At 52.1% G+C, this 25,059-nt stretch overlaps 2 protein-coding genes, 1 non-coding gene and 1 pseudogene across 5 annotated transcripts in view; 1 reads left to right on the forward strand and 3 right to left on the reverse strand.

Annotated features, from left to right (window-relative positions):
• Nucleotides 1-25,059, reverse strand: part of EIF5A (eukaryotic translation initiation factor 5A) — a 153,650-nt gene that overhangs the window by 34,061 nt on the left and 94,530 nt on the right. The gene's annotated exons all lie outside the window — the stretch shown is intronic.
• Nucleotides 413-7,457, reverse strand: SLC2A4 (solute carrier family 2 member 4). Its single transcript, XM_049766125.1, has 14 exons — nt 7,407-7,457; nt 7,083-7,299; nt 6,849-6,991; nt 6,512-6,574; nt 5,221-5,335; nt 4,668-4,842; nt 4,461-4,585; nt 4,248-4,363; nt 3,986-4,148; nt 3,526-3,713; nt 2,833-2,937; nt 2,188-2,289; nt 1,547-1,750; nt 413-878 (listed from the first exon to the last, which is right to left on the reverse strand). The coding sequence occupies exons 1-14, from the start codon at nt 7,455-7,457 to the stop codon at nt 675-677; spliced, it is 1,971 nt and encodes a 656-aa protein (XP_049622082.1). The 3' UTR covers nt 413-674.
• Nucleotides 12,031-12,194, reverse strand: LOC125998395 (U1 spliceosomal RNA). The gene has a single exon (XR_007491972.1). It is a non-coding gene; the product is annotated as a U1 spliceosomal RNA (small nuclear RNA).
• LOC125998503 (uncharacterized) lies at nt 20,079-20,163 on the forward strand (annotated as a pseudogene).

Below are 25,059 nucleotides of genomic sequence, written 5' to 3' on the forward strand. Positions count from 1 at the left end.
CTTTCCCTCAGTTGGGCAAAGCCGGTTTGCAATCCCTTTTGGGATGGGGAGGAGAAGGACTCCCACCCCACCCTGGCTGCCCTGGGGAGCAATTGGAGTAGGGCCCAAGAACCTAAATCTAGGGTAGGATCCTGCTGTCCCCCTTTCGCCACACATAGCCCTCCTCTTGCCCAGCAGGTTCAGAGAGAGAACCCGGCCTGGAGAGAGTGAGGTTAGATCTGGGGGGAGAGGATGTCCTTTGCCCCAGTCTCTGTCTGTAGCAAGATTTCAGACAAAGTGCCAGATTCTGAGTGGGAGGAGTTCACGGTGGCTGGAACTGGGTTTCTCCAGTCCTGGTATCATCTACAGCTCAGCCTGCGAAAGTCAGTCTTGGGGCTTCTCTCCTCCCAATTCTTTTTGGCAGGGAGGGGGTGGGCTATGGAAGGAGGGTAGGAGGGGGGGGGAATGGCCCACCCTGATGGCCATCACATAACATAACCACAACACATAATCAGAGTCACACAGGGGAATGCGGGGGTGCTCAGACCACCCTTCCCTCCAGTTCCCCAATTCTACCAGGCAGCAGGGACTTTCTCCAGCCTGGAAGTAACGGGGACAGAGGGTTAAAGTGCTGCAGAGGAAAGGAGGGGTCTCTAGGGAGGTAGCGAACAGGCTTTCCCACCTAGGTCTGCCCCTCAGTCATTCTCATCTGGCCCTAAGTAGTCGAGTTCTGTGCTGGGCTTCACCTCCTGCTCTAAAAGAGAGGGGGTCCGGCGGAAGGCAGCTGAGATCTGATCGAACGTCCGGCCTCGGGTCTCAGGAACTTTTAGGAAGGTGAAGATGAAGAAGCCAAGCAGGAGGGCCGCAAACAGAAGGAAGACGTAGGGACCCATAGCATCCTGGGACAGGTGAATAAAAAGTGTTGACAGAGAAGGAGGGGGTGGTCTCAGACAAGCTAGAAACTGAGGTCTCAGAGGGATCTGGGAACCTTGCAGAAAGCAGTCGCTCCTTGGCAGGGTCATGCAAATGATCAGCATTGAGAATTTCGTACAAAACGAAATCTCTGAACTTGAAGCCCCTCTAGTTCTTTACTGCTTTACCATCCCATGTTGCTGCACTACTTGGATTCCCAGTCATGCGCAGTGTATGTATTTTGGGCGGGGGTCATACCCGGCGGCACTCAGGGATCGCACCCGGCACGCTTGGGAGATCACATGGGATGCCAGGGGATCCAACCTGGGTCGGCTGCATGCAAGGCAAATGCTCTACTGCTGTGCTATCGCTCTGGCTCCACAGTATATGTATTCTAAGTCTAAAGTTTTTCCAATGGATTGTTTTGAAGATACCCTCACTTTTCTGGTCTCTGAGTTCTTTCATCCTGTCCTTTGGTTCTGGTCGAGAAGGTGATCTTTAGTACCCGTATTATCCACCCCAAAGATCCCTAGACCTACTAGTAGTACGTGGGCTGTGCACAGCACAGCAGCCTTTGGAGGAGGGGGTCTTCGACTAGGAAAATGTGGGATAGTTCTGAGTTGCTCACCTCTAGCCTACAATGTAGAAGACTTACCGCAACATACTGGAAACACATGCCAATAATGAAGTTGCATGTCCAGTTGGAAAAACCAGCCAGAGCCATGGCTGCCGGGCGGGGTCCCTGGCTGAAGAGCTCAGCCACAATGAACCAAGGAATAGGACCGGGACCAATCTCAAAGAAGGCCACAAAGCCAAAGATGGCGACAATGGAGACGTAACTCATAGCTGGAACCCGGTCCTAGGGCAGGCAGGGAAAACAAGGAAGTGAGCTTCTCTCTTCCTCTGTCCTCTACCCAAGAACTGAAATCTCCTCCTTACAGGTTAGAATAGGCCAAGATCCTTTTTGGACAGTGACGGTTTGCCCAAGGAGATTTAGAACAGGGGAATGTTATCTTCCAGTGTTGATTCTTCCTGAGATCTAAAGGTATGTCCATAGGAACTCCTGGTTCTGAGGCTTGACAGTGGCTTTTTGTCAGGCTGCCAGTGTTTAGCTAAAAGTTCCAGAGTGGATCCCAATGTAGACTGGGTCCCTCCTGAGTACAGACCATGCCAGCTATCCCTAGGACTAAAGGCCTCTACATTGAGGAATAGCCTTGGTTGGCTGCAGTCTCCAGATGTCCCCAGGGCTTGGGCAGGGCCATCGGTCCCCTTGCTGGTCACCAAGAGAAACCTTACCAGCAGAAGCAGAGCTACCGTCATCAAAATGGCACAGCCGCACATTCCTGCCAGACCCAGCAAGTGGAGTGTCCGGCGCCCTGCGCGTTCCACCAAGAACACCTAGAGGGAGAACCGAGGCTTGGCAGGGGCCCTTTAGGATGGGTGGGCTAGAGCAACAGCATAGCAGATAGGGCCCTCATCTTGCCTATGGATGACCTGGACTTGATCCCCAGTATCCCATATGGTTCCCCAGGCTCTACCAGGATTTTTGTTTTGTTTTGTTTTGTTTTTGGGCCACACCCAGTGACGCTCAGGGGTTACTCCTGGCTATGCGCTCAGAAGTCGCTCCTGGCTTGGGGGACCATATGGGATGCCGGGGGATGGAACTGCGGTCCATCCTAGGCTAGCGCTGGCAAGGCAGACACCTTACCTCTAGTGCCACCACACCGGCCCCAGGATTAATTCTTGAGCTTAGAGTCAGGAGTAACTCCCGAGCACTGCTGGGGATGGCCCCAAAATAAAAAAATTTCAAAAAAAAAATAGGTGGGGTGGTGGGTGGGCAGGTTTACATGAGGCCTCGGAAGAAGACAGAAAAGAGTAGGAACAGCAGACATGCAGGGAGGTAAAGCCAATGAAGGGGCCATTTCAGAGGCCAGTACTCACTGAGGCCAAAGTGAAGACGGTATTGACCACACCAGCTCCGATGGTGGCATAGGCTGGCTGCCCGACCCCCGCTGACTCAAAGATGCTAGTTGAATAGTAGAAAACCTGTAAGTGAGGGAGAAGAAAATTGGATAACAGGACTTTTCCTCCTCCTCTTGCAAAGGCACCGTGCTGGATAAACCTGAGTGATTTTTTTCTTGCGGGGGGGGGGGGGGGCGGGGAGTGGATTTGTGAATTATGCCTGCCAGTGTTTGGAGTTATTCCTGGCTCTGCTCAGGAATCTCCCAGTAGACCGAGGTACCATGTCATGCCAGGGCTCAGGTCCTCCATGCTCAGGGACTATGTGATACTGGAATGGAATCTGGGTCTCCCCCACACAAAGCTCAGCCTATTAAACTATATTTCTGGGGCCGGAGAGATGGCACAGTGGTAGGTAGGGCACTTGCCTTGCATCTGCCAAACTGGGAGGGACCTGGTTCAATTCCCAGCATCCATATGGTCCCTTAGCCTGTCAGGACCGATTTCTGAGTGCAGAGCCAGGAGTAACTCCAGAGCACCTCTGGGTGTGACCCAATAACCAATCAATCAAATTAAGTTTAAATAAAATCTTCGTGCCCCCCCAAGGCCTTTTTCCCCTTCTCCCCTTTCTCGGCTCTTCTCTAGCCTTGCCCTCCCCACAGCTCTTCCACATACCGCGTTGATGCCAGATAGCTGCTGGCTGAGCTGCAGCACAATCGCGATGATGAGGGGCTGCCGGTGGGTACGGCTGCTCAAAAGCTGGAGCAAAGACAGTGGCCGCTCACGCTCTAACTTGCGCTTCTCTTCCTTCAGCTCAGCTAGTGCTCCAGACACGTCCGCCCAGCCTGTCAGGCGCTTCAGACCTGAGGGGAAGGAGGATCAGTCCTGAGAGGCCTGGGAGAGGCCTGGGAAGAGGGATGCTTGGCTCGAGAAGATGGGATGAGGGCAGGGGCCGGAGCGATTGTACAGCGGGTAAGGCATTGCTTCTTCTGTGACCAACTCGGGTTCGAGTCTCCAGTGTCCCTCGTGGTCCCCACACCTCGCTAGGAGTGATTGCTGAGCTCAGAGCCAGGTAACCCCTGAGTACTTCCATTCCAAGTGCCCCCCCCCAAATAATAGGGAATGGGACACTCACTCTTTCTGGCAGGACCCTCCAGGTTCCGAATAATGTAGAGGTAGCGGGGGCTTTCTGGACAGAAAGGTAGCAGGACCAGCTGCAGGAGAGCAGGCAGAATTGTGATACCCAAGAGCAGTGGCCATAAGGTAGAAGTGCCCAGGAGAGACTCCAAGCCCAGCACCTGTGAGAGCAGAGTCGCAAGAGGGACGGGACGTTAAGTCTGTCCCCTGGAATCCCTTCGTCCCCTTGCCTAGCCCCCCACAAGGCTAGGCCCAGTTACCTGGGCTATCAGAATGCCAATGACGATGGCCAATTGATTGAGTGTCCCCAATGCACCTCGCAAGTGAGTGGGGGCAATTTCTCCCACATACATGGGCACCAGCCCCGACGTCAGCCCTGCACAGAGGAAAGAAAAGACAGCTCGAGGGGGGCAGCCCACACTTAGCCCACGCCGAGGGGTGATGAGAGAGAACCGGCTGGGTCAGGTCAGTACCTGAATAGGCGCCAATCAGGAACCGTCCGAGAATGAGCATCTCGTAGGAGGCAGCTGCGTTGGCTAGGCCCATGAGGGCGCCCCCCAAAACTGCGAGGATGATGTTGACCAGCATGGCCCTCTTCCTGGCAAACAAAGGGGCCGTAAGAGCGCCCAGCCGTTCCCGGCTCCCCTTCTGACCCTCGTTCTTGCCCTTCAGTGTCCTACCTTCCCAGCCACTGAGAGATGATGCCGATGAGGAAGGAGGAGATCATGCCGCCCACAGAAAAGATGGCCACAGAGAGAGCCCAGAGGGTGGTGAGAGTGCCCGGTGGGATGGATCCAGGCCCCTCCGGCCCCTGTCTCCCCAGCCATGTCTTGTTGTAGCTCTGTTCAATAACCTGAGTGGATAACATAGGAATGATGCCTCACAGGCCTTTCTCTACCATACCCTCCCTCATCACCCCTACCACTTGTTGGGGACAAGGTGGTGGAACCCCGGGGACCATGAAGTGCTGGGAATAGACTTCTGAATACGAAGCTATGTACTTCCTCTGTTTGGTGGTGGTTTTGTTTTGTTTGGGGGCCGCACCCCATGGCACTCAGGAGTTACTCCTGGCAGGCCGGGGGGGGGGGGGGGCTATAAGGGATGCTGGGGATTGAACCTCCGGTTGATTGTGTGCAAAGCAAATGTCCTACCAGCTATGCTACTGCTCTGGCCCCTGTACTCAATCTCTTAAGCTCTTCCTCCCCCTCTTCTTTGGACACCCCAAACTTTCCTTTTGTGGAGCATTGATTACACCAATATTGTAACCGAACTGCAGGGAGCCAAGCACAGCAGAGAAGACAGCAAGGACCAGGGTCCTGGTGACTCGCTGCTGCGGGGGTTCACCATCCTGAACAGACAGGAGAGAAGAGGTATGTCACTGTGACTGTGGTTTCTTTTCCTCCAGCCACAGCTTTAAGATGTGGGTTGGGTCCCATCCAACATGTTGGCAAGAGAAACTGGGCCATATTAGGAATTGCATGAAGAACTCAATATAAACAAGAGCAGGACAAACCCATAATAACCAGGGCAGGGGGAAGAATGAGTATTTGCGGGGGTGGGGGGAAAAAGAAAGAAATTAATATTTGAGGGGGCCGGGCGGTGGCGCTAAAGGTAAGGTGCGCCTGCCTTGCTTGCGGTAGCCTTGGACGGACCGCGGTTCGATCCCCCGGCGTCCCATATGGTCCCCCAAGCCAGGAGCAACTTCTGAGCGCATAGCCAGGAGTAACCCCTGAGCGTTACCGGGTGTGGCCCAAAAACCAAAAAAAAAAAAAAAAAAAAAAAAAAAAAAAAAAAAAAAGAAATTAATATTTGCATTCGGCAGGGCAATGTTTGAGGACCTCAATCTCACAATTCCTCTGTGACCTTGAGGTAGGCTTGACATTAGGAGAGCCGAGTTTTGATTCGTGTGACCTTGGGCAAGTCACTTCCCAAGTCAACCTAGATTTCCTCTGCTGTGAAGTGGAGGGAATGTTGCCCGCCTTCACAGTCAGTGGAAGTGTGACCATCCAAACCCAACAGTGACATTCGCTGGTTTTGTCTGAAACCAGGCCTGAAAGTGCTGGTTTATGAACTAACAAGTACGCTCAACTCCTTTTCAGCCTTTGGTCTTCCTTGGTCCCCTCTGGGTGTCTCCTCCTCCAGCGCCTGGAGACCCCTAAGAGGCCCAAGAAGGACACAGAGGTCATTCCCCTTGGCCCTAGTGTGCCTCTTGGGGGGGCTGTCCCTGTCTCCGCCCTGGCCTTCCTCTTCTGCGCCCTTAGGGAGGCTGGGGTGGGGTGGGGTGCAGGCCACTTTTGTCCGGGGAAGCCAGGCCCAGGGGAGGGAGGGAGGGCCAGTGGTGTGAGCTTGAGGGGCGGTGGCCCCGGTGGCCCTGGCTGGCTCGCTGGCGGCACAGCCTGTCTCCAAGCAGGAAACCTGAGCTGGGGAAGAGGGGTGACGCTCCCTCCTGCCCCCCCCCAACCAGCCACGGGGCCAAGGGAAAGTTCAGTGTCCTGGAGGGGGGCCAGGGTGGGGGCGGGGGCACTCGCCCCAGGGACTGTGTCCCAGTGGACAGGCCGAGCGCCTGGAGGCCAAGACCCGCCTGGACCTGGTGAGGCAAGGAGTGGGGTCCCCCAGACCCTTGCCAGTCCCCCAACCTGCCCCAGGGGGTCAGCAGCTGTGTCTCCCCCAGGGTCACCCTGCCCTCCCTGCCTGTCTGTTGGAATCCCACGGTCAGGTCACGGGGTGTCTGTCCTCTCTGAGTATAAATAGCCAGCCCCCCCCCAGGCCTCCTGGTGACCCCAACTACGACCTGGCCCGGGCCAAGCCAAGCGGGGGCCCAGGAGCCCAGCCTGTCCGGACCCCCAGGTGGGCCGCCTTACTTCGGAGCCGATCTGCTGGAAACCAGAAGGCATCTCGTCCGGGGGCGCAGCGGGGCTGAGGACCCAGGCGATGGGGACCGACAGCCGGGCCGGGTGGCAGGTGACAGGCGCGCGCGGGCCGGGCCGGGCTGGGCTGGCCGGTCCTCAAGGCGGCAGAGCACGAGGACGAGGACGGGCACCAGCTGGGGAGCCAAGAGGGCTACGGGGCGCCCGGGGACCGATCTGGCGGCGCACGTCCAGGGGAAAGAGACCCGGAGCGGGGAACCCGCGGAGGCCACGCCCCCGCCACGCCCCCGGCGCCCATTGGCCGGCAGCCCGCACACCCCGGGGAGGCCTCGCCCCCGAGCCCGGCCCCTCCTGGCAAGACTCGGGAGTCTCCAGGGGGAAAGGGGGGGGGGTCGTCCGGGAGGCCACGCCCCTTCGCGTGCCGAAAGGGCCACGCCCCGCGCTCCTATTGGCCAGGAGCCCACACGCCCCGGGAGGCCACGCCCCAAAGCCTCGGGGCTGGGAAATGAGGCCACACCCTGCACTGCGCTTCTATTGGCTAGGATATGGCACGCCCCGGGAGACCACGCCCCCAAGAGCATCGGGGCCAGACAGTGGGGCCATGCCCCGCACTCCTATTGGCCAGGAACCCACACGCCCCGGGAGACCACGCCCCCCAGCACGCCCGGGGGACCACGCCCCCGGAGCTTCAGAACCCGAGAATGAGGCCAGGCCCTGCGCTCCTATTGGCCAGGAACCCACACGCCCCGGGAGACCACGCCCCCAGCACGCTCGGGAGGCCACGCCTTCAGCACGAGAGGCCACGCCCCAGTGCCTCGGGACTGGAAATGAGGCCACGCCCTGGGCTATTGGCCAGGACCCGCACGCCCCGGGAGACCACACCCCCAGCAGCTCTGGAGACCACGCTTCCGTAGCCTCGGGGCTGAAAAACGAGGCCACGCCTTGCGCTTCTATTGGCCAGGAGCATACACTCCCCTGGAGGCCACGCCCCCGCCACCGGTCTATGCGGCCACGCCTCTTCGCTCCCATTGGCCAGGGGGTCGCAGGCCCCGTGAGACCACGCCCGGTGCCTTATATAGACAGGGCCACGCCCCTCCGCGTGTCGGCGGGCCACGCCCCCCAGACGAGGAGCCGGCGCCCTGGCGGGCCGGCGCGACGCTGCGAAGGCGCGCGCGGGCGGGCGGCTGGGGGAGGCGACAGCGAGGAACCGAGGGAGAAAGGAGGAGCGTGATGCGCCCGGGGCCGAGCGATCGGAGCCCGCCGGGGAGAGGAGAGGAGAGGGGAAAGGAGAGGAGCCGCACGGCGCCCCGCCGGGAGGGAGCGGGAGCGGCCTCGAGTGACCCGGCGAGCGGCTATTCTTAGCGCCGCGTCGGCCGCGCGCCTTCTGCGGGCGCCAAATGTCAGCTCCCTCGTGGCCCGCCGGGACGGGCGCCCGGGCACCCGGGCGGGCGGGCGGGAGCCTCGAAGTGCCCCGGCTCCTCCGCCTCAGCCCAGGCGGACGCCGAGCTCCTCAGCCAGGCAGGCAGGCCGGCCGGCCGGCAGTCGACGCTGCGAGGGACCGACGAGTCTCCTCAGCAACTGCGAGGCTGCAGCGCCCCCTGGCGCCCTCGGGCCTCACTCCTCGCTCCCTGCGCCCCTTCTTCCAGGCTCCGGCCCGGCCCACCGAGACGATGCCAGGGGTCCCGCCGGGCTCGGCCGCGCGCCAGGAAAAAGCCCTTCAGCTCCTCGCTCCACTTTACTTTTATTTTTCTTCCTTTTTGGTTTTGGGTCCCACCCCAAGAAGCGCTTAGGGCTCAGGGGACTCCTGTGGGGTGCCCAAAGGGATTCCAACCACTGTCCTTCTGCATGCAAGGCAAACGCCTTACCTGCAGCCCCCCTTTTTTCTTTTTGGTTTTGGGGTCCCAGCCGGCAGCACTCAGGGGTTCCTCCTGGCTGTAGGCTCAGAAATGGCTCAATGGGGGACTCCAATGGGATGCCGAATGGGATTCCAACCACTGTCCTTCTGCATGCAAGGCAAACGCCTTACCTGCAGCCCCCCTTTTTTTTTTCTTTTTGGCGTTGGGGTCACAGCCGGCAGCACTCAGGGGTTCCTCCTGGCTCTAGGCTCAAAAATCGCACCTGGCAGGCTCAGGGGACCAAATGGGATGCCAGGATTTGAACCACCGTCCTTCTGCATGCAAGGCAAACAAACACATACCCTCCATGCTATCTCTCCGGCCCCAACTTTCCATCCCCTGCTCGGAGTTGGCACCTCAGGAACTAGCCAAAAGGCTAGATAGACCTGTCTGCCATGTGCAAATCGCTGTTTGGCCCCGAGAACTCAGAAACCCTCCCTTCTCCGCCCACACCCCAAGTGCAGTCCCCAAATGCATCTAGGTAGGTCACACACGAATAGCCTTGCCAGCCTAGGCACGACTGGCTCTTGTCAGACTGATCTCTTATCGATAGGGTCACCCAAGGCACTCCTGAACCCCAGAATTGTCAGATACTGTTTGTTTTTTTGTTTTCTGAGCCACTCCTGCTCTGTGCTCAGAAATCGCTCCTGGCAGGCTCGAGGGGACCATATGAGGTCCCAGAAATCTAAGCCAGGTTCCCTACCACTGTGCTCCCCCTTCAGCCCCTATTTTTTTGTTTGTTTAGGGTCCAAACCTTTCCACTCAGCAGTCACTCCCGGAAGGCTGAATTATTGCCGTGGAAATCCTGATAGAGAGGGAACATGCATGTCAAAGATCTACGGGCAAGGCAAATGACCATTGTATCAGCTACATACACACTGTCTATCTGCAAGGAGTGGCCTTTATTGAAAGCTAAACTCCCGCAGGGGACGTGGCTTAGCAGTAAAGCACTTGCCTTGCAGCTATGAGGCCCTGGGTTCCACTTCAGAAACAAGGACAAATAAAACAAACAACTAAATTCCAGAGGTTGGAGGACCAAAGCGATAAACAACTGTAGGGCTTTTGCCTTGCACCTGGTCCTGGACTGGGGTTTTTTTCCCCCCCCCCCCCCCCCCCGGCATCCCATATGGTCCCCCAAGCCTGCTAGGAGCGATGTCTGAGCTCAGACTCAGGAGTAACCCCCAAGCACAGCCAGGTGTGGTCCCAAAACAAACAAAATATATTGGGCTGGGGCAATAGCACAGTGAGTAGGGCATTTGCCTTGCACACAGCCAACCTAGGACTGACCCAGCTTCGACCTGGATTTGATCCCCACCTCGAACCCCAGCTCAATCCCTTGCATCCCAGATGGTAACCTGCCAGAACCTGCCAGAAGAGATTTCTGAGTGCAGAGCCAGAGTTATCCCTGAGCACCATCAGGTGTGGCCCAAACAAACAAACAAAAATAAACTAAATATATAAAAACTTCTTCCAGGGCTAGAGTGATAGCACAAAGGTAGGGTGTTTGCCTTGGACAACCCGGGACAGACCTGAGTTCAACCCCTGGCATCCCATATGGTCCCCTGATTTCTGAGTGCAGAGCCAGGAATAACCCAGGAATAACTGAGCACTGCCAGATGTGGCCCATAAACCAAAAAATAAAATAAAAATATAAAGAAGTGGCCTTATTTTTTTGGTAAGAAATGACCTTATTCTGTATTAAATCTATTGTTATCTTATTACTTTATTATTATTGTTACCTTATTAGGTAACAAGTCACAGAATCAAATACTTCATATTTCACGTGCTCACAGTCTCCTTGATGAAAACCCCTTCCTTTTCTTGAGGGGTATGGGGGCATACTTGGTGCATAGGTCTTACTCTTTTGTTGTTGTTGTTTTCTGGGTCACACCCAGTAGTGCTCAGGGGCTACTCCTGGCTCTACACTCAGAAATTGCCCCCAGCAGGCTAGGGGACCATATGGGATGCTGGGATTTGAACCACCGTCCTCCTTCATGCGAGGCAAATGCTCTACCGCTGTGTTCTCTTCGGCCCCCACAGATCTTACCCTCGATTCTGCATTCACATTACTCCTGGCCAGGCTCAGGATGCCATATGTGTTCTGAGCATGTATGATCAAATCCAAGTTCACTGCGAGCAGGGCACTTGTTTGTACTGTCTCTCTGGCCCCTTTCTTGTTTGTCTGCTTTGTGTTTCTGAGTCACATCCGGCGATGCTCAGAGGTTATTCCTGACTCTGATCTTAGAAATCACTCCTGGCTGGGGCCGGGAAGGTGGCGCTACAGGTTAGGTGTCTGCCTTGCAAGTGGATGGACCGCGGTTCGATCCCCCGGTGTCCCATATGGTCCCCCCAAGCCAGGGGTGATTTCTGAGCGCATAGCCAGGAGTAACCCCTGAGCTTCAAACGGGTGTGGCCCAAAAACCAAAAAAAAAAAAAAAAAAAAAAAAAAGAAATCACTCCTGGCAGGCTCCATATAGGATGCCAGGGATTGAACTCAGGTCAGCTGCTACAAAGCAAACGCTGTACCCGCTGTGCTAACACTCCGGCCCCCGATAAACACCCTTTTAACTCCAATTCTCAATCACAAATATTATAATGGACATTTTTGTTTTTTTTTTTTTTTTTTTTTTTTTTTTTTTGGTTTTTTGGGCCACACCCGTTTGATGCTCAGGGGTTACTCCTGGCTATGTGCTCAGAAATCGCCCCTGGCTTGGGGGGACCATATGGGACGCCAGGGGATCGAACCGTGGTCCTTCCTTGGCTAGCGCTTGCAAGGCAGACACCTTACCTCCAGCGCCACCTACCCGGCCCCATAATGGACATTTTTGTACAATACTCCATATGGACTCCTCTGAGAACTTTGAGAAAATGTGTCTATTTTTTGGGACCATTTCTGGCCTTGTTCAGGTCTTACTCCTGACTCTCTGCTCAAAGATTACTCCTGGTGGATTTGAAGGGCCAGGTGGGGGTGCCAGGATTCGAATCAGGGTCAGCAGTATGTGACTGTTGCTCTGGTGCCAGCTTATTTATTTGGGGGGTATTGGGTGACACCTGGCGGCACTCAGAAATCACCCCTGGCAGGCACGGGGGACCATATGGGATGTCGGGGTTCGAAGCACCCACTGTCCTGGATCCTGGATCATCAGCGTGCAAGGCAAACGCCTTGCCATTGTGCTGTCTCTCCAGCCCCGGGCCTATTGCTCGTTCAATTCCCCTCCTCTTTCTTTTTGTTGCTACTGTTGCTTGTGTTGAGGATTTCTTTTTTCTTTTCTTTTTTTCTTCAGGGGAGAGTGCGAACGCAGTCCCCCACTACCACAAATTATGCAGCCGAGCTTCCCACATTTGGGGAAATCGCAGGGGTCAGCACATCCGGAGTGCAATGGATAAGCCTCCCCCTGGGAAAACCACCTTCGTGATCTCGGCATCTCCCCTGCTAGGTAAGGATTGTGTGTTGAGGACTTCACTGTTGACGACCAGACTCACACTCATGCGTGGCTGTGACGATCGCATGTTTTTCACTGTGAGGCTCTCGGAAGTTTGCGCTTCTGTAGCTGTGGTGCTTACACATGTGTTCTCGGGAATCCTGTTAGTAATCGTGACGCTGGTGCTTGCCGGAGGCCTCTGCACTGCTCACATTTGTCTCCTTGGGGTCTTATTTCCTAGCAGTGGCGCTCGCAAACTTTGTAGTTGCAGTGTGGCGCTTTTTGTGGCGCTCACCGCACTTGTGTGTGATGCAAGTAGAGCACTTGTGACTTGCACGTAAGTCTGGGGCTTGCGGACAGCAGAGCGGTCAGGCTCAACAGCGAAGCACGTGCAGCCAGGGGGATCAGGTCTCATGATTAAGCCCCCCTGCTGTTCCTCTGGGTCCTTATTTATATTTAGCTCCACCAGTGGAATTGCTGAGTCACTGGGGATACCTGCATCTGCTTCGGCTAAGTACTACCGCTGGCACTGCTGAATGACTGTCACTTCCGTCACAGCATGGGTGGGGTCACCAAGCAGTCCTGCCCTTCTGCGACAGTCCCGTTCACTGTGAAAATAGAGACTTGGCTCAAACCGTCAGAGTGCGAGCTTTAGCTTTCGTCTATATTGAGGAAGTCCCCTAAGTAATGTGCCTCACCTGTAAAATGAGAAGGGAGGTAATAATAGTATCTGCATCTCGGGGTGTGTGTGTGTGTGTGTGTGTGTGTGTGTGTTTGTGTGTGTTTTCGATTTGGGGCCACATCCGGTTGTGCTCAGAGGTTATTTCTGGTTCTGCACTCAGGAATTACTCATGGTGGGTTCAGAGGAACATATGAGACACTGGAGATCAAATCTAGATCAGGGGAGCAGAGTGATTGCTCAGCAGTAGGGCATTTGCTTTGCACACGGCTTACTCAACATGGACCCTGGTTTGATCCCTGGCATCCCATATGGTCGGTCCCCTGAGTCTGCTAGTAGCGATTTCTGAGCACAAACCCAGTTGTAACCCCTGAGCACTGCCGGGTATGATCCAAACACCCCCCCCAAAATGGGAGAAAATTATTGCACTGAATACATCAGATAGAGGGTTAATATCCAAAAATTAAGCAGTCACAAATATTAAATTGAGAAGCCAGAACAATAGTGCAGTGGGTAGGGCACTTATCTCACTTGTGACTGACCTGGGTTCAGTCTCTGACATCCTATATAGTCCTCTGAGCTCGCCCTAAGCGTAGAGTCAGAAGTAAGCCCTGAGGGGCTGGAGAGATGGCATAGCAGTGGGTCATTTGCTTTGCATACGGCCAACCCAACCTGGGACAGACCCAGTTTGGTTCCTGGCATCCCATATGGTCCCCTGAGTATGCTAGGAGTGATTTCTGAGTGCAGAGCCAGGAGTAGCCCCTGAGCATCACCAGGTGTGGCCCCCAAACCAATAAATAAATAAATAAACTGCTTTAAAAGAAGTAAGCCCAAGCACTGCTGGGTGTGGTAAAGAAATCAATAAATTCACTATCCCATTAAAAATGTGGGAGGGTGCTTGCCTTGCATGTGGCAGGCCTGGGTTCAATCTTCAGCATCTGACACAGTCATTTGAACACCACCAAGAATAATTTCTGAGCACAGAGCCAGGAGTAACCCTGAGCATTACCAGTTGTACCTCCAAACGGCAAAAATTAAATTGTTTTGGGGCCCAAGAGATAGCACAGCGGCGTTTGCCTTGCAAGCAGCCGATCCAGGACCCAAGGTGGTTGGTTCGAATCCCGGTATCCCATAGGGTCCCCCGTGCCTGCCAGGAGCTATTTCTTTTTTTTTTTTTTTTTTTTTTGTTTTTGGGCCACACCCGTTTGACGCTCAGGGGTTACTCCTGGCTATGTGCTCAGAAATCGCCCCTGGCTTGGGGGGACCATATGGGACGCCGGGGGATCGAACCGTGGTCCGTTCCTTGGTAGAGCTTACAAGGCAGACACCTTACCTCCAGCGCCACCTACCCGGCCCCGCCAGGAGCTATTTCTGAGCAGACAGCCAGGAGTAACCCCTGAGCACTGCCGGGTGTGGCCCAAAAACAAAAAACAAACAAACAAAAAAGTTAAATTGTTTTAAGTTGGGGAGAGAAAGTGAGCAGATATTTCTCTGAGAAGACTGATGGCCAGTATGCATATGAAAAGGTATTTGGGGTCAGAACAATAGTACAGCAGGTAGGGCACTTGTTTTGCACATGGGTTTGATCCCCAGGGTCCCATGTGGTCTCCTGAGCACTGCCAGGAGTGATTCTTTTTTTTTTTTTTTTGGTTTTTGGGCCACACCCGGCGGAGCTCAGGGGTTACTCCTGGCTGTCTGCTCAGAAATAGCTCCTGGCAGGCACGGGGGACCATATGGGACACCGGGATTCGAACCAACCACCTTTGGTCCTGGATCGGCTGCTTGCAAGGCAAATGCCGCTGTGCTATCTCTCCGGGCCCAGGAGTGATTCTTTTTTTTTTTTTTTTTTGTGGTTTTTGGGTCACACCCGGCAGTGCTCAGGGTTACTCCTGGCTCCATGCTCAGAAATTGCTCCTGGCAGGCACGGGGGACCATATGGGACGCTGGGATTCGAACCGATGACCTCTTGCATGAAAGGCAAACGCCTTACCTCCATGCTATCTCTCCAGCCCCCCAGGAGTGATTCTTAAGAGCAGAACCAGGAATAATTCCTGAGCATTGTTGGGTGTGGCACCCCCCCCAATAAAATGTTCACTGTCAATCTTTATCAAGGAAATCCAAATTAAGCAGATAATAAGAAGTCACCTCATACTGAGAGAATACCTGCATCAAAAAGATTAGAAACAACCTGTGTTGGCAGGGATATGGTGAAAAAGGAACTCTCATACGTTGTTCCTGGAAATGCCCTTCTGGATTCACCTCTATAGTAAACAATATGAAGATTCCTCAAAACACATAGATCCAGGGGCCAGAACGATAGCACAGCAGTAGGGCTTTTGTCTTGCATGCAGCAACGGGGACAGACCTGGGTTTGATCCTCGGAATCCCATATGGTTTCCCAAGCCTGCCAGGAGCAATGTCTGAGTACAGAGCCAGAAATAATCCCTGAGCACTGTTGGGTATAACCCAACAGAACAGAACAAAACAAAACAAACACATAGTTCCAATATGATCCAGCAATTCCATTTCCCGGTATATAGCTTCAAGGCACGAAAACATTCATTAGAAAAATATGTCCGGACTGGAGGGATAGCATGGAGGTAAGGCATTTGCCTTTCATGCAGAAGGGCATTGATTGGAATCCCGGCATCCCATGTGGTCCACTGTGCCTGCCAGGGGCGATCTCTGAGCATAGAGCCAGGAGTAACACCTGAGCACTGCCGGGTGTGACCCAAAAACCAAAAAAAAAAAATGTCCATGTATGCTGGACAGAGATTGTACAGTAGTTAGAGTGCTTGCCTTGCACCATGTTTTTGAGGCTGTCAGGAATGATTCTTGAGCACAGAAACAGGAGAAAGCCTTGAATACCAACAGAGTGTGACTGAAAAAAATAACAAAAACAAAGAAAGAAAAGAAAAGATACAAGCATGTATGTTCATTGTGATGCCTGCCTGCTGGTAGAGGTTTGATAGGTGACTTAAATGAAGTGGAAACGGGAGGGAGGAGGAAGAAGAAGAAGAGGGGGGAGAGAGAGAGAGAAAGAGAGGAGAGAGGAGAGAGAGAAAGGAGGAGAGAGGGAGAGAGAGAGGAGAGAGAGAAGAGAGGGAGAGAGAGAAAGGAGAGAGAGGAGAGAGGGAGAGAAAGGACAGAGGAGAGAGAGGAAAGGAGAAAGAGAGGAGAGAGAGGGAGAAAGAGAAAGGAGAGAGGAGAGAGGGAGAGAGAGAAGGAGAGAGAGGAGAGAGAGGGGAGAGAGGAAAGAAAGAGAGAGGGGAGAGAAAGGAGAGAGAGAGGAGAGAGGAGAGAGAGGGAGAGAGAAGGAGAGAGAGGAGAGAGAGAGAGAGGGGAGAGAGAGGAGAATACTGCACTCATAAGAGAGAAAGAGAGCAAGAGAGCACAGACTTGTCTCTCCTTCCATGGCTTCTTTGTTTCTGTAATCTAGAGCCAATGTTTTGCCGCTTTAATACAATCTATAAATCACAGATCAGTGAGACCTGCAGGTTTGTCCTGGTCCTTCTCACTGACTTCCCTTTACAGGAGATCCTCCCATTTCATTCCAGTTGCCAGGATCCCATCATTATTGTGATTGCGTATATCCTAACTATTTGTTATGTGTTGTAATTGAAGCAGCAGGTGGGGGGGGGGACGACGACACCCCAAGGCAATGAATTCTTGAAATGTAATGAAACCCAGAGGCAGGATTTCGAGGAATTACTTCTTCATTGACAAGAGGCTCATCTGGCTCCTCTACAGACCCAGAGGAGACTGGACCCTCTACATGGAGAAGCTCCAGCAGGAACAAAGGCTCGGAAAGGAATATCAAAAAAGACCATCAGGACTTGGAGAGATAGCATGAGGTAGGGCGTTTGCCTTGCATGCAGAAGGACGGTGGTTCGAATCCCGGCAGCCCATAGGGTCCCCCCGAGCCTGCCAGGAGCAAGTTCTGAGCGTAGAGCCAGGAGTAACCCCTGAGCGCTGCTGGGTGTGACCCAAAAACCAAAAAAGAAAAAAAATGTGGAACCAGAGAGATAGAACAGAGAGTGGAGCACTTGCCTTCCATGTGACCTATCTACCTGGTTCTTTTCTTTTCTTTTCTTTTCTTTTCTTTTCTTTTCTTTTCTTTTTAGGTCACACCCGTGCTCAGGGGTTACTCCTGACTCCTGGACCTATGCTCAGAAATCACCCGTCAGGCACGGAGGACCATATGGGATGCCAGGATTCGAATCACTGTCCTTCTGTATGCAAGGCAAGCGCCTTACCTCCATGCTATCTCTCCGGCCCCCTACTTACCTGGTTTTAATCTCCAGAACCACATCTGATTCCCCACGCCACAGTAATCCCTGAGCACAGAGCCAGGAGTCAGCCCTGAGTACCACTATGTATGGTACCAAAAGAAAAAAAAATTTCCCTCTGGGAGTCTGAGAGGTAGCTCAAAGGGCTGGACGCAGGCTTTGCAAGCAAGAGTGTCAGGTTCTAACTCCTGTTTCATGAGGTCCACTAGTGTTAGATGACACCTGCTTTGACCCAAAACAATAGCATTTCCTCAACTTCCTTTTTCCCTTTTTCCTTTTCACCTCTCCACCCTCCCCTGCCTGGTTGAATTTGTGCTGGTAGAATAAAGAGAAGTTTCAGTTTTGGCTTGATATCCACAGAGAGATCATCAGGTGAGAAGCCAACTGGACTCCATGATTCTCTCCTGACTAGCTTGGTTGAATTATTCTTTGGGGCTACCCTGCATCAGATCTGTTCACCCCCGGTTGGAAATATGATGCATGGGATGACTTCACAACTACTGCTCAAACAGGGACCAGGGGGCCTGAGAAGACCCCCACTGATGGTGAGTGACTTGACCCTCTGATGGATAATCACCACGACAGAGCCCTCGAGCTGAACTAAGTGTGCAGTACCCTTCACCATGGCCCCCGTTCTGAATGGCTTCATGCTGCTCTGGTCTGGTCTGGTTGCTCAGCTGCCCCACAACCCATAATAGCAGAGATTCCTTCTGGTGGGACAGAAGCAGGCAGTGATGAGGAGAGAGCTGAAGACTTTGGGCCATGTCCCAGATGCCAATGTCCACAGCCTTTCTTCTACCAAAGGTGCTTTGTGCGAGGCCTCAGCCCCCCATCCTGCAGCAACTTAACAAGTTCACTGATAGGGTAGAAGCCTAAGAGAAAGCCCCATTGGAGGGCAGTCAACAGCAGGAAGATGAAGAGGTCCCCCAACCCAGATTCTAGCTTAAGTACTAAGGGCCTTTCTGTCCCAGGCATCCTCAACAGCCTACCGAAGAAGGTGGAGATGGAGAAACCAAGCCCAGCGGAAGCCCAACTGAAGAGAAGCCTTTTTGTTTTTGTTTTTGGGTCACACCAGGCAGCGCTCAGGGGTTACTTCTGGCTCTATGCTCAGAAATCGATCCTGGCAGGCACAGGGGACCATATGGGATGCCGGGATTCGAACCACTGACATTCTGCATGCAAGGCAAACACCTTACCTCCATGCTATCTCTCCAGCCCCTGAAGAGAAGATTTTAGAACCTCCTGCAACATTTTTTTTGGGGGGAGGGGCACACCCATCAGTGCTTAGTCTCTGCTCAGAAATCGCTCCTGCCAGGCACTGGGGACCATATGGGATGCCAGGGTTCAGGATTTGAACCGCTATTGTTCCTGGGTAGGCCTCTTGCAAGGCAAATGCCCTACCACTGTGCTATCTCTCCAGTAGCATTGTTGTTGAATTTTGTTTGTCTTTTTGGTTTTTGTGTCACACTGGGCAGTGCTCAGGGGTTACTCCTGGCTCTACACTCAGAAATAGGTCCTGGTAGGCTCGAGGACCAATGGGATGTCAGGATTCGAACCACCATCCTTCTGCATGCAAAGCAAATGCCTTACCTCCATGCTATCTCTCCGGCCCTCTTGGATTTTTTTAATAATTCTCTGCTATCCTAGTGAATGTTTTCCCATTGCTGTGATGTTTGACTTTATATATGTACATATACATATGTGTATATACTTGGTTTTTGGGCCACACCCGGTGATGCTTGGGGTTACTCCTGGCTATGCACTCAGAAATCGCTCCTGACTTGGGGGACCATATGGGATACTGAGGGATAGAACCACAGTTCATCCGAGGTTAATGCATTCAAGGCAAATGCCTTGCTGCTTGTGCCACTGCTCCAGCCCGGACTGTGTGAATTATTTCGCAACTAATTTTCAAATTATATCTGCAAAAATGTTCTAATGTCTTGTCCACAGAGGTCAATGGAAAAGGAACTGGGGGGGCCGGGAAGGTGGCGCTGGAGATAAGGTGTCTGCCTTGTAAGCGCTACCAAGGAACGAACCGCGGTTCGATCCCCCGGCGTCCCATATGGTCCCCCCAAGCCAGGGGCGATTTCTGAGCACATAGCCAGGAGTAACCCCTGAGCGTCAAACGGGTGTGGCCCAAAAACCAAAAAAAAAAAAAAAAAAAAAGAAAAGGAACTGGGATACTATAGATTCTTATTAAGTGCTCATTATAAGATTGCTTTAGCGGGGCGGAGAGATGGCATGGAGGTAAGGCATTTACCTTTCATGCAGAAGGTCATTGGTTCGAATCCCGGTGTCCCATATGGTCCCCCATGCCTGCCAGGAGCAGTTTCTGAGCACAGAGCCAGGAAAAACCCCTGAGCACTACCGGGTGTGACCCAAAAACCACACACACAAAAAAAAATTGCTTTAGCAAATTTTTTGTTTGTTTGTTTTTGGGGCCACACCCAGCGGTGCTCAGAGGTTACTCCTGGCTGTCTGCTCAAAAATAGCTCCTGGCAGGCACAAGGGACCATTGGGACACCGGGATTCGAACCAACCACCTTTGGTCCTGGATCAGCTGCTTGCAAGGCAAACGCTGCTGTGCTATCTCTCCAGGTCCAGCAAATTTATTTTCAAACTATATTTATGCAGAAATGTTCTTATGATTTTGTTTAGAGAAGTTTGTGGAAAAGGAATTTGGATGCTCTAGACTTGTAGTGCTTGGTGTAAGATTTTTTTTTTTTTTTTTTTTGGTTTTTGGGGCCACACCCTTTTGATACTCAGGGGTTACTCCTGGCTAAGTACTCAGAAATTGCCCCTGGCTTGGGGGGATCATATAGGATGCCAGGGGATCGAACCGTGGTCCTTCCTTGGCTAGCGCTTGCAAGGCAGACACCTTACCTCTAGCGCCATCTCACCAGCCCCGGTGTAAGAATGTTTAAGAATTTGTTTTCGTGTTGAATGAAAGGAGAGAAGGTTAGCACTCCCCTTGACAAGAATGGAAGAACTTGTTTTCTTTTCTTTTCTTTTCTTTTTTTTTTTTTTGGGGGGGGGTCACACTCAGCAGTGCTCAGGGGTTACTCCTGGCTATCTGCTCAGTAATAGCTCCTGGCAGGCATGGGGGACCTTATGGGACACTGGGATTCGAACCAACCACCTGAGGTCCTGGATTGGCTGATTGCAAGGCAAACGCCACTGTGCTATCTCTCCGGGCCCAGGGATTACTCTTGACTCTGTGTTCAGAAATGGCCCCTGGCAGGCTGGAGGGACCATATGGGATGCCGGGATTCAAACCACTGTCCTTGTGTGCCCAAGGCAAACACACTACCTCCATGCTATCTCTCTGGCCCAGAATTTGTTTTCAAATTAAGTAGATCTTCAGAAAGGTTCTAATGTTTATGTTCAGAGAAGTCTGTGAAAAACTTATGTGATATGTATAAGACAAGGATAGGGAAAAAACTGATTGTTTTCAGAATGACATATCCACAATTTAATTTATGATGTTTTTTGCAGCCAAGTCTACCAGCAGTGATTCCTAGCAATTAAAAAATTTTCTGGGGCCGGAGAGATAGCATGGAGGTAAGGCGTTTGCCTTTCATGCAGGAGGTCATCGGTTCGAATCCCGGAGTCCCATATGGTCCCCCGTGCCTGCCAGGAGCAATTTCTGAGCCTGGAGCCAGGAATGACCCCTGAGCACTGCTGGGTGTGACCCAAAAACCAAAACAAAACAAAACAAAAAAAATTCTGGGGCCGGAGAGGTGGTGTAAGAGATGTCTGCCTTGCAAGTACTAGCCAAGGAAGGACCGCAGTTCGATCCCCCATATGGTCCCCCCAAGCCAGGGGCAATTTCTGAGTGCTTAGCCAGAAGTAACTCCTGAGTGTCAAATGGGTGTGGCCCCCCAAAAAAAATTTTCTCAGGGGTCAGAGAGATAGCACAGCGATAGGGCGTTTGCCTTGCAAGCAGCGGACCCAGGACCAACGGTGGTTCGAATCTCGGCATCCCATATGGTCCCCCCTGTAGCATTAAATAATTAACGATGGACCTGGATGGAGGTGGATGTTGAAGGATGGAGATGGATGGATTTTTCTCTGCCATTCCAGGCCACATGGCTCCACAATCCCCATTCAGCTGGCAGGTCCCAGGTTTAGGTGAACGGCGGAATCAGACTCATCCAGAGACAGGCATCAGGAACCATCAGCTTTATTCATGCCCTATTCACCACATGTTGTGTGGCCTATATCATAACCTTTCAAGCACAGCCATTCTTAGCTAGCCCTGCATCTTAACTCCTTTCAGCCATCTTCCCTTTGACCACCATGCTGGCCAAAGACCAAAAGGGCAGAGCCAGGCCCAATCCTCTGGGTCAAAGGCTTTATCTACCTTTTCCAAGACCCCTCCCAGGAATGGGCAGGGTCTTGCAGGTAAGGTCAAGTTACCTAGGGAGAAAGGGTGGAGGATGAGGCTTCACCTCCGAGTCTGCCAGGAGCGATTTCTGAGCACAGAGCCAGGAGTAACCCCTGAGCGCTGCTGGGTGTGGCCCAAAACCAAAATAAAAATTTTTTTCTCACCACCTTACTGGCTGCTAAAGGATTATTTTCCTTTTTATTTCCCTAACTTTTACTGTGCCTGTGCAAATTGACAGTTACTCTGGGGATTTATTTTACTGGTGACTACTTATATAGCCCTTCTCAAAAAAATCTTTTTTGAGGGCCAGAGATAGCATGGAGGTAAGGCACTTGCCTTACATGCAGAAGGACTTTGGTTCGAATCCCGGCATCCCATATGGTCCCCTGAGCCTGCCAGGAGCGATTTTTGAGCATAGAGCCTGGAGTAACCCTGCAGCGCTGCCCAGTGAGACCCAAAACCACAAAAAAAAAAATTAAAAATATTTTGAACAGAAAGAGTAAATTGTTAGATGATATCCTGCCTTACCCAAAACAAAGGCAGTCCCCCAACTTCCTCTTTCCTTTTCACTACTATCCCTTTGATATGTAAAAGTCTTCTGGATCTCACTTGACCCTCCCTTGCTCCTTTGAATTTGTGCCGGTAAAATAGAAATTTCAGTTTTGGTGAGAAGCCAACCAGACTTCATGATTTTCTCTCTTTTTTTTTTTTTTTTTTTTTTTTAGTTTTTGGTCACACCCGGCAGTGCTCAGGGGTTACTCCTGGCTCTATGCTCAGAAATCGCTCCTGGCAGGCTTGGGGGACCATATGAGATGCCGGGATTCAAATCACTGTGCTTCTACATGTAAGGCAAATGCCCTGCCTCCCTGCTATCTCTCCAGCCCCTCCCAAGAAATTTTTTTTTTTTTTTTTTTGGTTTTTGGGTCACACCCGGCGGTGCTCAGGGGTTTCTCCTGGCTGTCTGCTCAGAAATAGCTCCTGGCAGGCACGGGGGACCGTATGGGACACCGGGATTCAAACCAACCACCTTTGGTCCTGGATCAGCTGCTTGCAAGGCAAACGCCACTGTGCTATCTCTCCGGGCCCAAGAAATATTTTTTTTTAATTTTTATTTAAGCACCATGATTACACACATGATTATAGTTGGGTTTCAGTCACAAACAGAACACCCCCCTTCACTAGTGCAACATTCCCACCCCCAATGCCCTCCCTCCCTCCTTCCCATCCCCTGCCTGTATTTGAGACAGGCATTCTACTACAGTTATTTGTTTTCTAAGTTCAGTAAACTTTTTTTTTTTTTTTTTTTTTTTTTGTGGTTTTTGGGTCACACCCGGCAGTGCTCAGGGGTTATTCCTGGCTCCAGGCTCAGAAATTGCTCCTGGCAGGCACGGGGGACCATATGGGACGCTGGGATTCAAACCGATGACCTCCTGCATGAAAGGCAAACGTCTTACCTCCATGCTATCTCTCCAGCCCCTCAGTAAACTTTTTTTTCTTAAAGGATAAGTGTTAAAAAAAATAGTAAAGGTGTGACAGTGGCAATCGCCGTTGTTTGCATAGGCCCAGCAAAATATGGGGAAAAAGAAAAAGAATCGTTGGCCTGACTTCAAGAAGGCTTCACCCCAGGAGTTCATTGGCATAAGAACGACTCTGGGCTCCAGGCTTACCAGTCTTTCCAACTCCTGAGTCATTCTTCATGGTCCTGGTGAAACTTTTTCGCACTTTAGCTGTTGTTGGTGTCAGGTTTCTGTATTTAAAGATTCTGAGTTCTGTGCATTTCCTTCCTCGAAGTCAGGCTGATGTGGACCATCCTCTATTTTCACCTCACCTTTAGATGCAGAGAGACCTGCCCTGCAAGCAGACTGTGGCTAAGTTGTCTGGGTGTTGAGAGCACTCTTTGGAGTAAGTCATTGCCAGAGCAGTTGTAGGGTCTTTTCTGGTAGAGGTTTGCGTCCTGGTAATGTTATAGACAATTGTGGTTGTTTCCATAGATGGTATCCATTATTCAGGGGTGTATAGGCAATGCCCATTCTCCAAGAAATCATTTTTAATGAAGATTTCCTTGCTGGGGCTTGAGGGGATGGCTGGCTCAGTGGCTGAGTCACTGTGGTGTGGCCAAAATGTCCAGGCTATGGGCCAGAGAGATGGCCACAGTGGTAGGATATTTGCCAGGCACGCAACTGATCCAGGAAGGACCTGGGTTCGATCCTCAGTGTCCCATATAGTCCCCCAGCTAGGAGTGATTTCTGAGCACAGAGCCAGAAATCTGAGAGTCACTGGGTGTGGCAACAAAACAAAAACAAAACAAAAAAGTCCAGGCTAGTCATAAAGCTTTGCTCTCTGTAATTCATACTTCTCCCCACCAAGAGCCAGATGTCTCTTTTTTTTGGGGGGGGGGGTCACACCTGGCAGCGCTCAGGGGTCACTCCTGGCTCTGTGCTCAGAAATTGTACCTGGCAGGCTCAAGGGGGGAACCATATGGAATGCCATATGGGATTCGAGCCACCGTCCTTCTGCATACAAGGCAAACACCTTACCTCCATGCTATCTCTTCGGCCCCATGAGCCAGATGTCTTTGGGCACAAGTGTGAGAACCAACGCCCCTTGGGCCTAGGACCAAGGTGGTCCCAAACCCAGACAGGTTGAAAGTTTAGGTACTTTCCACTATGAGCTAAGACAGAGGGAGTTCACTCAGAAACAATGTGCCTCCAGGAACAAGGAAGAGGGCTTTGAGTGAGAGGGTGCTCTCTCTGATGGGGCTCCCTTGGCAACCAAAGGTTTGGGTCACAGTGTCCCTGGACAACCAAAACTGAGCCAGAAAGATCAGTGATAAAAAAAAAAAAAAGATCAGTGATGAATTATGACACCTACACAATGAAATGATTGTTCTGTTAATGCTTATGATTTTTACATAAACTGCTTGAAGATTTGACTTGGGGTCTTTGTCAAGACTCCCTAAGTTGCATGAGACTTGGACTTGGGCTAGTCGAATAAACTCTCTTTTGCATCTTGCATTATCGGAAGTGGTCTTTGACTCTCAGTGCCATCTAGGATGTCAGCTCGGACCCTAACATGAGGTAAGATGTGTGAAGGCCCGAGAGGTGTTTCCAAGAAAAGGTGTATTACGGGGCTGGAGAGATGGCATGGAGGTAAGGCATTTGTCTTGCATGCAGAAGGACGGTGGTTGAATCCTGGCATCTCATGATCCCCAAGCCTGCCAGGAGTGATTTCTGAGTGTAGAGCCATGAGTAATCCCTGAGTGCTGCCGGGTGTGACCCAAAATCAAAAAAAAAAAAAAAAAGAATAACTCCTGAGCGTCACTGGGTATGGCCCAAAAGGAAAAAAAAAAATGTTTTTTTCTTTCTTGGAGCCAGAGCAAAAACCCAGTAGGTAGGACGTTTGCCTTGCATGTGGTCAACCTGGGTTTGACTCATGAATCCCAAATAGTCCATGCCAGGAAGGGGCTTGCTAGGAGTAATATCTGAGTGTAGAGCTAGAATTTGCACACACACCCCCCATTCTTTTTGCTT

The sequence above is a fragment of the Suncus etruscus genome, chromosome 20 (genome assembly GCF_024139225.1).
Source record: "Suncus etruscus isolate mSunEtr1 chromosome 20, mSunEtr1.pri.cur, whole genome shotgun sequence".
Taxonomy (NCBI): Eukaryota; Metazoa; Chordata; class Mammalia; order Eulipotyphla; family Soricidae; genus Suncus; species Suncus etruscus.

Bases quoted from the DNA above. Each gene is read 5' to 3' on its own strand.
- SLC2A4 (XM_049766125.1), bottom strand. From the start codon at position 7,457: ATGGCCCCACTGTCTGGCCCCGATGCTCTTGGGGGCGTGGTCTCCCGG. The intron at 6,575-6,848 runs GTAAGGCGGCCC...TTGCCTCACCAG, and splicing joins TCCAGCAGATCGGCTCCGAA to GTCCAGGCGGGTCTTGGCCT. The intron at 2,938-3,525 runs GTATGTGGAAGA...CCTCACTTACAG, and splicing joins AGCTATCTGGCATCAACGCG to GTTTTCTACTATTCAACTAG.